The 15524-nt window shown below is 39.0% G+C and overlaps 1 protein-coding gene across 1 annotated transcript in view; it reads right to left on the bottom strand.

The window, feature by feature from the left end:
* Positions 1–15373, bottom strand: part of cdh2 (cadherin 2, type 1, N-cadherin (neuronal)) — a 59316-nt gene extending 43943 nt beyond the window's left edge. Inside the window, exons 1-2 of the mRNA XM_014030577.1 lie at positions 15017–15373; positions 13204–13312 (exon numbers count right to left, since the gene is read on the bottom strand). Coding sequence (XP_013886031.1) covers positions 13204–13312; positions 15017–15076 — 169 coding nt within the window. The 5' untranslated portion in view covers positions 15077–15373. The remainder of the gene's footprint in view (positions 1–13203; positions 13313–15016) is intronic.
* Positions 15374–15524: the final 151 nt, after the last annotated feature.

Below are 15524 nucleotides of genomic sequence, written 5' to 3'. Positions count from 1 at the left end.
GGTGAAGGATGAGCAGCAGAGGAGGCAATGAATTTAGAGGTTGGGGGATTTTTTGATATGACAGGGGGTAGTTATTTGCTGGCAGCAGCAAGTCCTTTACCAACAAAGGGCCTTTCATWTTTCCTGTGAACAGACACAGAGACTCCCATTAATCCCGAAGGGAGGTCTCATCTCGGGCTTCTTCTCTACACATAAATTACTTGTCTTATGCCTTTCCTACCATTACAACACCTTGTTTACAGCAAAAAATGTGAAGAAAAAAATTAACAACACACGCAGATTTTTATTGTGTTAGGGCATTCTGAAAAGAGTTATGTCAAAACTCAGTCATAACACATAACAGCCATCGTTAGGGGCTACACTGCTCTACTCTGTCACACTTTTGACTTTCTSTTTATGACTTAATGCCCCAGTCTGTCTTCCTCATCTGAGAGAAATGAAATAAATAAAAAAACATCGCCCAGCTGTCACTTTTGAGCAGATGAAATAGGCAGAAGACGTGCCAATCCCCACTCATCCTGGACAGAACACATTTCTACAGTAGCACACAGCTGCTTGTGTACACAAGCTTTAGACCCCTCAGTGGTTTGGTGAAAGCCATAACATGCAGCTAAGGAAGCATCTCCACAGCTACGAGGCATGTCAAGAGAATGGATTTAAAAAAAAGATACAGACAGGAGAGAAAGGGAGATAAGAAAAAATGGTAAAGAAAAAAAAWTATTCATGTGCCCRGTGTCTGGACCGCCTTATTTCAAACAGACACGAATCAATGATGGTAGAATTGCATTTTCTGAGCTCACTGTGGACAGAACAATAAATGGAAGTCAGAGATCACAGGATAGACTGAGAAAAGGCCAGACACTGCACTGTTGAGGTTGTTTCATAGAATGCTTTTGCAACTGCTCAGAGCACAGCACCTTCTGCTGCACAGATACACATACAAAATCACTTCATGGTGCTGGGGTTCTTTGTTTCATTTTTGTCTTCTAATAATAACAGTAACATCTGCCACATGTGTCTGTTAAGCAGTTGTGCYACCAAACTGCAGCTGAATCATCCTTACAATCCAGAAACTGTTGACCTTAGGATAGTTTACTGCATGTTTYTATGCTTTAAAGCACTTTATGAATAAATTATAATCTCAAAAAAAGGCTTTTTTGTGCTTAAGTGGATTTTAATGTACTCTTGATTGTATAAAAAAGCCATGTTGCTCGTCTCCACATTAATATGTAACCTAGTGTGTGTCAGGAATCTTCAGGGTGTACATCATTTTTAAGTCTTGCAAAAAGCACCAGATGCATAACTGCAAAATATTCTAATTATGAGGTTGCAGATGATCTGCTTGGCAGTCTAAATTAAATAAAGCTAATACACAGCATGACAGCTCATAAATAAATATGCTTTCAATCAAACAGCCAATATTTCAACAGAACAATGCAACCCAATGTTGCCCACTAGTCACCCAACAAAGTAGTGTTTGTCTCTGCTGACCTCAGCCCTCCTTGACAACACATTCTTGGTAGGGCGAAGGGAAAACATGCAAAACGGGTTCACCACTGTTTTTCCCCTTTTTTTCCTGCCATTTATCCACTAAAATCTTTGAAGTCAAGTCATGTGCATGTGAGGTGGGACAGTAGCTTTAAACAAACGTTTGATGAAAATAAGATAGAACTCAACACCAACAGTCGCTGATGTCCCCCCGTCACAGACAGACGGGTGGAGAGCATTTCTAAGTCCCYCACCTCGGCGACGGGGGACAATAAATCTATTTCAATCTGACTGTTTTTGGTAGAGGCGTCCCAATACCAGTTTCTCCTCAGAGTACGAGTTCTTCAGTTTGAGTTAGACACTCCTTGTTCTTGAAGATGTTCTTCACAATTTAATTTATATWGATTTTTTTAGTTTTTGTTTAATAACTCAGCCACTGTTTTAAATATGTTAAGCTTCAGGAATRAAGAAAAAGTTATTTTCCCACCATGAAAGCAAACTAAAATCTTTTCTACCAAAACCTTACTGACTAATGGACTAAAGTGGTCAGCCTGAGTATTCACACTGTGAGTTTCTGATTGACAGTTCTATCAACCACTGACAGATATTTTAAATTACATACTACATCAAGCAGAGCATTAGGACAGCCAACAGGTTAATGAAAGTAATGTCTCAATCCATTACCAACACCCATAACCACAGCACAGTTAGGAAGGTCTAAAAATGGTATAAAAATGCATGTGTGTTTTTTCTTCTTCTAAATTTGGCATGATTGCGAAAGTGACGAAAAGGAGTGATGTTATCCAAGTGACTTCATATCCTTTTTCTTGACAAATTTAGGACCTTCAAGAGAAATGCTTMGCATAAAATGCTGCATTTAGTTCCAAACCACAAAATGACTCCACTGTAAGGGAAAAAACCTTTTGAAATTGAAAATCCAGAACTTTTACATTTCATTACCTTCTTTAGATGTGATTATTTAAAAAAAAGGGGTGAATGAGGCTATTCGCACAAAAAAAAAATCACATTATTGTGCAATTTTCTTTTTGGACAATTCCAAGAAATGTGCAACTTTGTACAAAAAAAGTCACTGTTTTAAATTGTTTGCGAATTACATGTTGTAAATGACAACTATATTTAGTTCTAGTGTGATTGTGGTCCTAAAATATTGTTTTTACACCAACTTCCTTCTTTTCCCCCAGCCTGAGGTATAAGCTTTGTCACTGTGGGGACTTTCAGATTCAGAATATGCACTCCCACTCATACCCAGCTCTGTTACCCACAGCCCAAGACGTTATTTTTTCTTTATTTAGTACAAACTGTACATTTTGATGAAGAGTCCACTTTAGTGTGCAGATTTGTTTTCTCTGACACACAAATGAATTTCACTGATTAACAGCACGCCCAAGCACACAATTCTCCTACATTAGCCCTTTTTATATCATCATAATCATTTAGCTTTGCCTAAAATAAACACTAAAGATTCAAGTTCTTCTAAATTATTACTACAGTGATTGAAAAAAAAAGTTAATAATTCTGTTTATTTTTCTATAGGAAAAAAATACCTGCTTGCAATATTTGAGGTGTATATAATGAAGATGAATGTACAATATTAAAATGATCCTTACAGTGGACCACACTTGGGCAGTTGTTTTATAACTATAGCATTTTTATAGCGCAAATTCTTTGTTTTCATCTATTGCTTATTTCCACAGGGATAGGACTGTGATCCCATGCACAGACGTAGGACCACAATTCCATCCCAGTACATTAGGCAGAGATAAGCTTCTCCAGAGTCAATAAAAATGGTTTTAGTTGCACCCCATAAGGGACTGGGTATGATTATGAAAACAAGAAGTGGAGTTGGAAAAATACCATCATAGTATGTTGATCCAATATAAATGCATGCCTCCCACTGGGATTTAGAGACTGGAAGCTCTGGGGGAGGACAGAGCTGAAATAACATGTGCTCAATCTTCTCTGTCTATGGCTGTATTTCTCCACAGTCCACCCAGCATTCTTCCCATGTTTCACTTTATTCAAATGTCCTTCTGCTTGTTCAGCTTTCTTTTACTGTCATACAGCAACTAATGTACAAATAAATCTCAAACCCACACTGATCTAAGGATTTGTGGGTAAAATAAAGTCCGCTGGAAGAACTTTGATGAGTAATTCACTAAATCATCCACTGTAACTTTTCAAAGTGTATGACTAAAAAGTAATTCTGCTCAAGTCTGTGTGCGGAGACATTACGCAACAAGGGAATTTTTTTTCAGACTAGAGAACTGTAGGGACTTTCTGATAGTTGGGCACAAGAAGGTTCTACACTAGACTTTCAACCCTTAGAGGCCATGTATAATTAAAAAGGCAAATAAAAGTGTGCGCTGATCAGATGTAATTGATTGGCTAAAACCTAGTATTTCATATCTCAAGTCTATGTGTTTTGTTTAATTTTTCTASAAAAAATGTCAAAACTTGTATAAATGTCCAATATTAAACCAGCTACACTGTAGCAATGGTTCATGCAGCAGTWCTGTGTTCAAACTAAGCAATATCCTTAAAAATATATGACAGATTGTCCCTTCTGAACAGTGAACCTCTTTTTAAAATATAGGCACACATTGTACAGTACCAAGGAGGTCCCAAAACATGTACTTTCACAAACCACAATTCTATCCCATCTGTGCTATGTAAAAACAGAGGACTTGCATTTAAAAACAAAAATGAACCAATTGTTAGTCATTACACATCTTACCCTTGTTCCTCTTGCTCAGTTATGAGTTTTTTTTCATAAAAAACAAAAAATAAAATCATCAGACCTGATTAGCAGTGTCTTAATACTAGCAATAATTACCAGAGTCTACATACATTTATACTTAATGTGTTTTTAAGTGTGTTGGCTGAAACTCATCTGTAAAAAAGCAAATGTTTGTTTCAAACTTGTGTAACATAAAAATGTACCGATGTGAACAAAACCTGAACCTAATATGTGCATTAATCCTTCAGGTACTTACTAGACTTTGATCTCTTGCAGAAGCATTACTAGAAGAAAATGATTAAGTGCAACTCCAGCTGCCCAGTTCTACTCGCAGGGAGTTGGTCAAACACTGTTGAAAAGTAATTATTTAAGTTGTGAAAAAAAGAAAAGAAAAAAAAAGTACAGAGTAAAGTTCCCCCACTGGGTTTGATACCAAGTCTCACTTCCTAATAAGCACAATTCATTTTCCTCCTGGGTCTGGTTCCCTCTATCAATAGTGACAGGCGTGAAAGGTCAATAACCTTGGCTCATAGCCCTCATATGGTTTGCAATGCCATGAATTAATGGCCGACGCCATTATTGCGAATTCTTCAAGTCAGCCAATGGAAGCTTATCGTCTGCAAAGGTCACAGTGCTTAGATCACTTAATGTAAGAGTGAAGAGCTGACACAGGACCTACATAAGATGGAGAGTATTGTTGTTAGGATTAATCAGAAGAAAGGTTGGGAGCAGTGGGGGTTTGCATCTACAAACTGCTTTTATGCAGTTGTGCATAGCATAATGAGAACAGATCAAAAGGATAGCACTTTAGTGTTTCAGCCATTAAAAAGTTTTGACTTTATCAAGCTTATTAATGGCAACGCTGAGCAACATTATAAACCAAGAAAACACAACATACAGCTAACATTTTTATATAGTTTTTGTTTCTCTAGATACAAAAAGAAAAAAACCTAAACCATAATTGTTTATTAGCTGAATAAGAGGCAAAATACTTATTTTTTTTTTTAAGAAATGTGTGTTTTTCTTGCTGCTTTGGAGACTGTGCTGTGTAAATGTTTTCTGGTGTTACTTCTGGCATTAGTTGTGATGACTAACCATCCCAACTGGAGGGTTGTTTACAAGCAGGAGTACCTAATTTGAGTTTCCAAAAGCCCAGGTAATGTCTGAAATGAAAYGAGGAGGAGGAGGAGGAGATATTGCAAATGTAGGGCAGGACGAAAACACAAAAGTGTGAAGGAGAAATTTAAATAGCATCTTCCCTTGATCAACATGGGCTAAATCAGATTGCTGAAAAACAGAAACAAAAAAATAATAATWAAAAAAAACCCAGAGATGAAAATGATGCACTAACAAAACACAGTTGCAAGGTCTGGAAGTTGAATATTTGTTTTCACAAAACATTGGTGCAGGAAGATAATCTAGAGCCTAATGCGTCTCTACGCAACTTTCTGACAAGAAAACTAACCGATGCATACAGCTGCTTTATCTTTTTCAGTTCTGCAGCATTAAAAACCAGAAACACGTCAGTCTTACACACTGAACAGAAAAAAAACAATCTAAATCATGTTGTTTCTTTTTTATATTTCCAATAATATTATGTAATAATAGAATTTTCATTCTGGGATTTATGAAAGTATTATTCAATTATGCAATTTCCAAAATCTCTTTTTAACAGTAAATAGAGCCATTCCATTATATCAGTTTATTGTGCTGAAAACATAAGGTTGAGAGTCATTTACWAACAAAATTTTAATCAAAAGTACATTTACACTCCTGTGCCATCTGCTCTTTATGCATTCAGACAACTGTTTTTGGTGCTGATGATGAACATATTTTAGAAATCAGCAGATCTTCAGTTTGCACCAGTGAAAATCCTTCAGGAAGAACATACCCCCCTCCAGCCTTTGTCCAGCTCTGGTTGCAATGCTACAGGAAATAAATTGGCGACATGCTGCACGCTCTTTAATGCCTCAGTAAATATCGACAGAGGGACAGATAATATAAACTCGGACAAGGCTGAACACAAAGCGATCAGTTGTTCACTGCTATACTGTGTGCACTGAAATGGAGACTAGAAATTGCTGCAGGTCAATCATAATATCTGTGGTTATGGCAGACAATAGTGTCAGCAAGGCCTGGTAACTGTAGATCACTTGAGACAAGTAATCTGGTGGGCTACATGAGGTTATCTGATGAGCCCACTGTTGGGAGAGGATGAAGGAAATCAATAATCCCAACCACCAATCAAGATTAAACAGAGATTTAGTTGCTACAAAAGGCAATTAATCGTGGGCATATGGTTTTTAAATAGGAAATATTCCCAAAACTGCCAAATTCAAACCACAAAAAGTCATCTCGAATGCCATCYAAAAGAATAAATGTTCCTCAAAACCTCAGAAAGCCATATTTCAAAAATATTACCCACACAACTAAAACAAAACATCACACGCATGACTGAAGCCACGAGGCAGCCAAGGTCACTGCAGGAAACAAATTCAGTTGCCGAATAAAACGGGGGAAATGCTACAGTATTGTCCTTGAATTACCCAATTACGACACATCAATCATTGTATGGAGCCAAGGGAGCTCCCACATTTTAAAGCCCCTAGTGACAAAGAGGGGAAAGGAACAACATGGAAATAATTGGTCGGGGTGACAGAGGACTAAATAAAAGGAGGCCAGATCGAGAATGTCAGAAGATTAGGGACATCAGAGGCTACTGTCCAGAAAAGCACTGGAGCACTGAAATTGAAGCCTGCTAAGGAACACAATAGTTTACGTGGCGTGCAGGAGGTAGACATCTCTTCCCAGGCAGGATACTGGCCTTTGTGAACATGGTGACAGTATCTGGGTCAGTTAACATGTCACTGCGTCAAATTTCTCTTTTGTTGTCAGAAGAATCGCACCGGGGAAATTTGTGCCGACTCGTCAACATATAGCACGAGGTTTGCAAAACTGTGTGTGCCACTTGCATACAGAAAAAGGTTAAAAAACACAAGGATGTAGGGTTGTCTTTATTTTCTTGATTTGCTCAAACAGCCTCATTAATATATGTATTCCAGCATTAGCATCCTTGTCTGACACCGCACACAAAGGCACTGTTGTCTGCTCGCTGTCTGTCATTCACAGCTACGTGAGACAGGTACTGCTGTTGAATCTGCGCCCGAGCAGCAAATGAATGCACGCCTGTCTGTTTAGAAGAATAGAATCTGCAGCTAAATGTAGTGCAATATGAACAAAAGATTTAAGTGAATGAGTAAGCAGTGGGAGAAATAGGAGTGGCTCCTTTTTTATGTGCCTGCCAATTTCACACGTGAGGACAGAGTCCTCTTTACACTCGTGTAAGCTTAACATAATAAAATAAAAAAACAGGCATAAGCAAGAAGAAAAATCGAACAGTGTTTCTGTGCAATAAACAGATGGAGAAACACAGACAAGAGTTTCCTTTTAGGAAGAAAATCTAAAAGATGYGGAATCGTTTGCTCTACAAGCCAAAAATGGCTGTCCTCAGAAGAAAAATGGCACTGTAACCCACAAATCAGCCCTTGAAAAAGTAAACAATTTAGTCCGTACTGCTGATGTATTGTCTTCAGGGTGCAAGCTGGCACTTTCTTTTCCACATGGATTCTAGCATTTCACTTGTGAAAAATAACACTCTCCTAGTTTCATGGAGGCATATGCAGAAAGCCAGGTCAATACAGCTATTTATACATGACCTCATTATACGGAGAGGTCATGTTATGCACTTTCTGTGTGTTCTTCAAATTAAATAAAACACATCAGAAACACTACGAGACACGCCGCAGTATGAGCCTGGATTCTTCTCATGTAATGAGCAAACAAAGAAAGATTGATTTATAGCAATAAATCTTTTTTCTTGCTCTCTTCAAACGACAGCATACATACAGTATCAGTTTTCTACATTTCTAGTTAAGCATCAAAGTTGAAGAAGAGCAGTTCAACAAAAAGTCTGCACTTTCAAAGCTACTGTATATATTTAGCCCTCCGGATCATTATAGAAATTTTAATTTTGATGCAGCTACACCCAACTAGATAAATGACCACCTTTTGTGTCTCAGTCAGATTACATAGCACGGTCTGAGTGGTCATTTTCACTCAAATCCAAAGTTAACAAAGGCAGATGGCCGTGGAAATCTCTGTCACCAGAATATTTGTTCACAGCATCAAGAGCTCCATGGGCAGACCAAGATAATTATATGCCAAGGACAAACACCTTACACACACATACACAAACACACTCAAGCATCAGAGAGGGACACGTTAACTACCGTCCAATGTCACTAGTATATGGTCCGGTGCCAGAGGTAGAGGGCACAGCCTGCAGCTGATAAGAGTGATATGAACAGAGGTGATGAGAGACTGTATAAGCTAATATATGGCCACTACAAAACACCAGCTTGACATTTAGGCATTCCACAAGCACAAGAGTAATAATTKTAAGTTCAAAACGGATAAGAAGGTCAAACATACAAAAAAAAGTTGTTTGTTTTGTCAAACAGGCTTCAAAAGCCAGTAAATTTAGGTTTTATGTGTCACTACYATTATTTCACAACTAACTTTGTTAAACTGTTACAAAAGCAACATGCATGAGGCTACTTTCCAAAATCTGTAAAGCCAAGATTCAATCTGYCGTCACAATATGTGGTGATTATGAAGGCCAATGTGTTCAAAGGGAACAAAAAAAGGCAGAGTGACAGCAAAATAAAATCCAATTTATGTAGGCTGGTTACAATAAAGACTAACCCAAATTCAACCCCACTGTGCCGGTGATGCCTTAGCTCAGTATTGGAACACAGCCTTCATTACAACATATTGATCTTAGCAAACAAAGACCCTGAATTTATTGATCCACTTTCAGGGGAAAAAAAAAAAAGAAGTGGGGGATGGGGGAAATGAACTGCAGTTTAAAACAAATTTCAAGTCTTAACTGCTGCCTGAGGCTTTGACAAAAAATAAGCAATTAAAGTGTTTAAGTATGAACTCTTGTAAAAAAAAAAAAAAGGAAACAAGGATGACCATAGGTTTACTTATGAGGTCCCATGGTGACAAAAAAAAAAAAAATACACAGTATATCTGAAACATGCAGCAGCTGCACAAACTTCAAAAAACATCTCATGTTGCTCTTAAACTTTTTAATGTGTGGCCTGAAATCTCAAAAGCACCTAGTTGAAAAAGAAATCAAACAAAGCCAGTCAGTTTGTGATTTTTTTAGCAATGACACAGATTAAAACATACCTCCTACACCTCAAAAACAAAAGACAGCAGGTCTGTTTTTTTATGCTTTAGCTGACATTCGATTCCAGAGACTTTTCCTTTTTGACCTGAGCTAATACCAAAACAGGAACTATTCAATGTTCTCATTGAGGGCTAAACTAATAAACCTGACTGGAGCACAATCCTGAAATCTTTAGGGAGTTTTTTTTTTCCTCCAGATTTTGCCTGTGTTTATTTCTCTAAATGATCTATGATCACCCCTAAAGGTCACAATAACATAGGGTAACATAAGGTCGTGCATTTGAGGCCTCCGTGGTGACGTGTCGGGACCTCTGGAACTGGTCTCTCATTCATACCTCACCAAAATCCCACCAGTTTCATTTCCAATCTGGGCCCAGAGGAAAAAAAAGGGCCAGGTTGTTGCAGAGTACTTGCCCCAGTTTACACGGGAGGGTTAAGCAGGGTCATGTCTTACCAAATGCTGGGGCCCCCTTAAAAACACATACAAGGGGTTCCAGCTTTAAACAGGACCGTTGGATTCCTAACAGACCAGAGAAAACCCAAAAACGTAAGTCAGTGCAGACTTTGACATTTCACAAGCCTGTTTGTGTTGTCATAAAGTTGAGTTTTGGTTTGTTTAAAAAGGTTTACCTTACACAAACACAGCAGAAGGACATAATTATTCTTAATGACAGATTAACTGAAAATGATCAGACATGTTCAGCCCAAGAGAGGTTCCTTGTTGATGTTCGCACCACTGACGTTGACACTAATTGTTTCAACGACGTAATTAAACTGGTCAACTGTAAACCCCAGACTCACCCCCAGCTCCCCAAAGGTTTGTGAAGCCAACTAACTGGACCCTCTCATCACCTTCACATTAAAAGCTCTTGAACCAAGGCCAAAGCTGACTAGAAGCGTACCTCTTTTTCCATCGCCAGAGCTTGCATAATTGTCAGGAAAATAAAGTACAAGGCAGGGTTGAGGGGTGGAGGAAAGTAAAATGGAAGCAGAATAGAAAATGATGGGTAGAGATGGCAGAATAAGAGGACCCATTAAGTTCAATTAAGCTTTTGGGCTTTTCATTAACCTAGTTTTAGGGAGGGGAAACCTCTGCTGAATAATGCTCAGACTGACTTGCTTTTGCTGCTCTGCTTCATCAAGAAAAAAAAAATGTCATAATGTGTGTCAGCTCTCCAAAGTCACCAGAATTGTATTAGATACCCAGGGGCAAACCACCCGCAGCCACAGCATCCCTCAAATTAAATGAAATCTAGTAAAACAAGTCACTTCATCAAAACAACTAAACAAGATAAGAGGGAATCCTGCACAGATAAAAGCCTTTAGCTTTTATTGTGTTTATAGGAACAGGTAACCGTGTTTGGTCATTTCTCGTCACCGTATATCAGAGCAGAGCAAATATTCCAGGCGTAAAAGCAAGGTCAGGGCAGCTTTGGAGGGTATTCCTCTCAAGCCTGATGTGATTTTGCATTTACTAACAATGAGCTCAGCCTCTTTTTAATGGATCACTGGAGACAAGTTTTCGTAGCACAAGCAATGTCCTATCAGGCCTTTCGCTGTGTTGCTCTTTGACTTGTTTTTCTCTTTCATCTATTGAAAGCCAATCAGGAGTCATTTGGCCATTCAAATGTTAAAGTTTAGTTAATGCCAACAGAACGCGATTAACTCCTAACTGGCTGGCCACAATAACCATTATCAAAACCGCAGGACGTCATCACGTTAGCACATACAATGTCTACTGTTTACATGACAACAGCAGACATTTCCACATAGGCCCCAGGATGTGTATTCTCCTAATCAACAAGATAGACAATGATGTAATTAGAAGGGAGAACAATATATAACAGCTCACCCATGCAGTGTCCAATGTATATCTGGGTTCAAATGCAATATAGAGTCATATTACTGACGTCTTGTACACTCTTCTGATAGTATTACACAGACACTCAAGCAGATCCTATTTCAAATAAGCCAGCTGAACCAAAAGACAAGTGATGACCACTCATCAATAAAGCGAGCAGACATCTGTGCCTACTGAAATCAGCCGAGTGTTATTTATAGCAAAATACAGGCTCAAGCTATTGTAAAATACTGAGTGTTGTTTAATATTCTTGCTCAATTTTTTTAGACCTTTCAAGACACACATACTAAAATAGTGCTAAAGAAGCAACACTGGGAGTAGGCTCTATCAACTGGTCAAAAACAAAGCAAAAAATAAAAAAAAAACTTTGAAAACACTTTCCACACTATGGGGGCTTTGTCTTTCAAAACACGCCATAGGAGATTCTCATTAGAGAATGGAGTTTCATTAACACCATCCCACGCTGCTGTGCCCCGCTGCATTACAATGACACAGGAGTGCCCCTCTCCGTCAAGGAAATCTCGTAGCAACAACTCGCTGGGGGGGAAGGGAAGGCAAAGACAAGAGAGGAGGTAGRGGTGGGTGGCGGTGGGGCAAACAAAAGAGAACCCGATTACCCCTGGTCACGGCTCATCCACACGCCAGCGCAGGGAAATCCATCACCTGCAGGATCAAACAGAAACTTGTGCACAAGGCGAAGCTCGGTGAAAGCAGTACCCACCCATCTAACTACTCTCTTCCCTTTCTCCCTTTTCTCTCGGTGTCGTCGCCGCCTCCCCCTTCCACCWCTCTGACTCACACCAACAACAGCAGCAGCGTGCAAGTTTTAGGCACACACTGAGAAATCCAACACAAGTGAGAAGGGCTTTCTGGCCCAAATGACCTCAAGGCTCCAACCCTCTCTAATGACACACAGGTGATATATTCCAGTTTTTATTACTGTCTGTGGACTTGTGTGCCATTTCACGGTGGCTGCATTCTTATTTGCCAACATTAAACTAACGAAGCATCGTGGTCAAACCTGCCGCAATATAAATGACTAATCCAAACATATAATTTTTTTTATTTTTATTTCCTGTTTACATCATGTTTATGGTCAAAACAGACATGCATATTAAAGCTGGGTTTCCMACAGGATTACTGCAACAAGCTATTCAACCAGTGTGGACGTACATAAGTGTGAACTGCAAGATTTCAGGAAAACYTCTTATACAATGTAGAATTATTTATGCTAATTTAAAAGCTACATGGAAAATATACTGGAAAATGAAAACACAATTGCATAATAATGGCATTAGATAATGAAAAACTATGAAATGTTGAATAACTTAATTACTTGCTCAATTAAAGTTGCATAAGTATTCAAATCTGTTTTTAATTGATTTTTGTATTCATTGTAATGTGATGAACATCCTCAGAGCAGTAGAAAGTTTTCCTCCATTAAAAAAAACAAGAAAAAAATGTTAACATTTAACGACAAATGCTAATGAAGGCAAAAAATGAAGCCAACACAATATATCTAAAACTTAATCTACCTTGCTGCAAGCCTGCCGTGAAGGAAAAACTGAAAGTAAGCAAAACGGACCAGAGCAGAACAACGTTGGACCCCATTTGAGCTGGTTTACAAGGCAAAAAAACATGACTTGCAATACCGCACAACTGCACCGAAGCTAATTGTTTAAATATGTCAGCCTTGTTCAGATCCTCCCCCTGAAATGTAACACACGGAGGAGGGGGGGGTGCACACTCAGCTCATGAGCATGCCAACACGTATCCACACTCRAAACGCAGACATAACACCCAGAATAAAAACAAGACAAGGAATATTTTCAACACTCACAGTTGAAAAGAGGCCATCCTTTCTCTGCGATATCTGGCACCACGACAGTGTATAGATCTTCAGTGAAGCCTGGCTTGCATGGTGGGGCACCCCTGGCCTCTGCTGCAATCTGTAATGCAGGAAAATGGTGATCTGGGTGTGTGTGTGGGGGGGTTAAAAACAAGTCATAAATCAACTGTTTTTTTTTTTTTTTCAAAAATGCACTGCGATGTCTCCTAACTCTCTCGGTCACATTCYGAGGTCCCCACAGTTGTACAAAAGCATCTGTTGTTTTTATAGCAGGGGCCGCAATTAGGATAATGAGGCCAAAAGGGTTAAGCATTAGCCAAAAAGCACGGCCAGGCAAGAACAAGCCCCATTTGTCCCAGGGTAGGGGCCCAGGCACAGGGTACTCTCTGCCAACCCCCTCTGATCAACACACCACTCTGGACAAACACCATTCACTTTGAAGTGCAGGAACAAGAGAATAAAAAGCAAATGCTTAAAACCCCACTGAGTGGTGAATACACATCTATGTGCGAATGTCTGAATAAACACTGGAAAACTATTCACTTTTTTTAAATGTTATTTCCAAGAGACTGCCAGATAAGAACTGATCAATACCCTCCGTCTTTGTCTTTTTTTTTGTTTGGCTTTAAAAAAAAAAATCTGCTCAAACTGTCTTTATAAAATACCTAAAAGTTGTGGCTGCTAAACAGACACAATAAAACCATGAAAACCACTGAAGCTTATGTAGAGTTGGCACAAAACATTGTTTRGCAGAAAAGAACGAAGAAGAGCACAAAATGATATCCCCCATAAAAAAAAAAAAAAACAGCACAGTTGTACTCTGATGTGCAAGTGTACATCATCACACAACCTCATGATTGATTCCAACTTTCAGGAACACAGTCCTGGCTTTATGTGCTTGCATGCACTCTCAAAAGAAGAAAAGAGAGAGAGAGGGAGATAACCTTGCTGCAAAAGAGCATTGTGGGTAGTCATGACAGTTGGCATTCCTAATCTGAGAAATTTAAATGGAAAATTCTTGCAAAATGATGGGAGGATGAGGGTTTGGACTCCTGCAAGACAGGCAGCAGGTTGTTCAGTTTTTTTTCTCCATCTCTCTCTTATTGGATACTTTTTCAATTGGTTACAAAAAAAAAAAAAAATCAGTAATTATCTCTGATAGTTGGCCTCTCCTTGAATAAGCACATTTTTATGCAATTTACTCGTTTATTTACACAACATATTCTCATATATTATTTTAAAAAGACGTGCACACCCTATATTATACATAATTGTCGGTTAGGTTATACATAAACTGTATGAAAACTACACTCTAGTTACGATAATGACTTCCACCAGTGAGGGCAATTAACTCGAGACAAAAAACACAAACATATGCAGCAGCCTACACAAACCATAAAACTAAACTAAAAATAAAACCCAAGACAAAAACAAATCAGGTTAATCTGGGCCTGCGTCGTTCAACTTCCATGACAGCGAACTACTAAATCAGGCTTACAACCATGTCTTCTTTTAATTGAAGTAATCCATTCAAATGCAGCTCGTTCCAGCGTCTCGTGCGCGTTCAATTAAAAAAAAGGGAACAGTTAGCTCGTAATTGCTGCCCGACTCCAGCGACTTTTATCGTCAATTTAGTGCTCGACTTATGGTGTTTTTTTCTAACTACACCCAGCGAAGTGCCTAGTGGAGAGCTACCAACTCGTCCCGGTTCGTAACTCAAACAAAGAGCATCGCAACAGCTCATTGAAATAAATAAATAAATGAAAATAATAAAGTGTCCGGTGTAAGTCAGCTCTGAAATTACCTGCAGTCCTGCAAAGACCAGCAGCACAAGCAGTCCGCTGCTCTCGTGTAACGAGTACATTGGTACGTCCGTCACTCCGTTATCCACCGCTTCGGGTTCCGTAAAAAAAAAAAAAAAAAAAAAAAAAAAAAAAAAAAAAAAAAAAAAAAGAATATCCAACTGGCTATAAGTGGCCTCGAAGCAGCTCCCTGTTCGACAAAGGCAGCAGCAGCAGGAATGGTGGCGGCAGCATGTATGAGCCTCCTCCTCCTCCTCCTCTTTCTATCAGTCTATCCAGTCCGTACWGAGGGAGAGCAGTGCCTGGTACTGAAGCTGCTGCTCCCTCCCATCCAGTCCCACTCAAAAGAAGAAAAAAAAAAAACGAACCCCGGCCACGAGATTATAAACCGCCCATCTCTCTGTCTCTCCCTACTGGTGACACAGACTATTTCACTGGGATGGAGGCTGTCCTCTCAACTGTTTTCTCTTTGTTTGGCTTTCTTATCAGATCTGTAAAGTGCTGTAAGAG

This window comes from Austrofundulus limnaeus, unplaced genomic scaffold (genome assembly GCF_001266775.1).
Source record: "Austrofundulus limnaeus strain Quisiro unplaced genomic scaffold, Austrofundulus_limnaeus-1.0 Scaffold6, whole genome shotgun sequence".
Taxonomy (NCBI): domain Eukaryota; kingdom Metazoa; phylum Chordata; class Actinopteri; order Cyprinodontiformes; family Rivulidae; genus Austrofundulus; species Austrofundulus limnaeus.
This window is presented reverse-complemented; position numbering and strand designations above follow the sequence as displayed.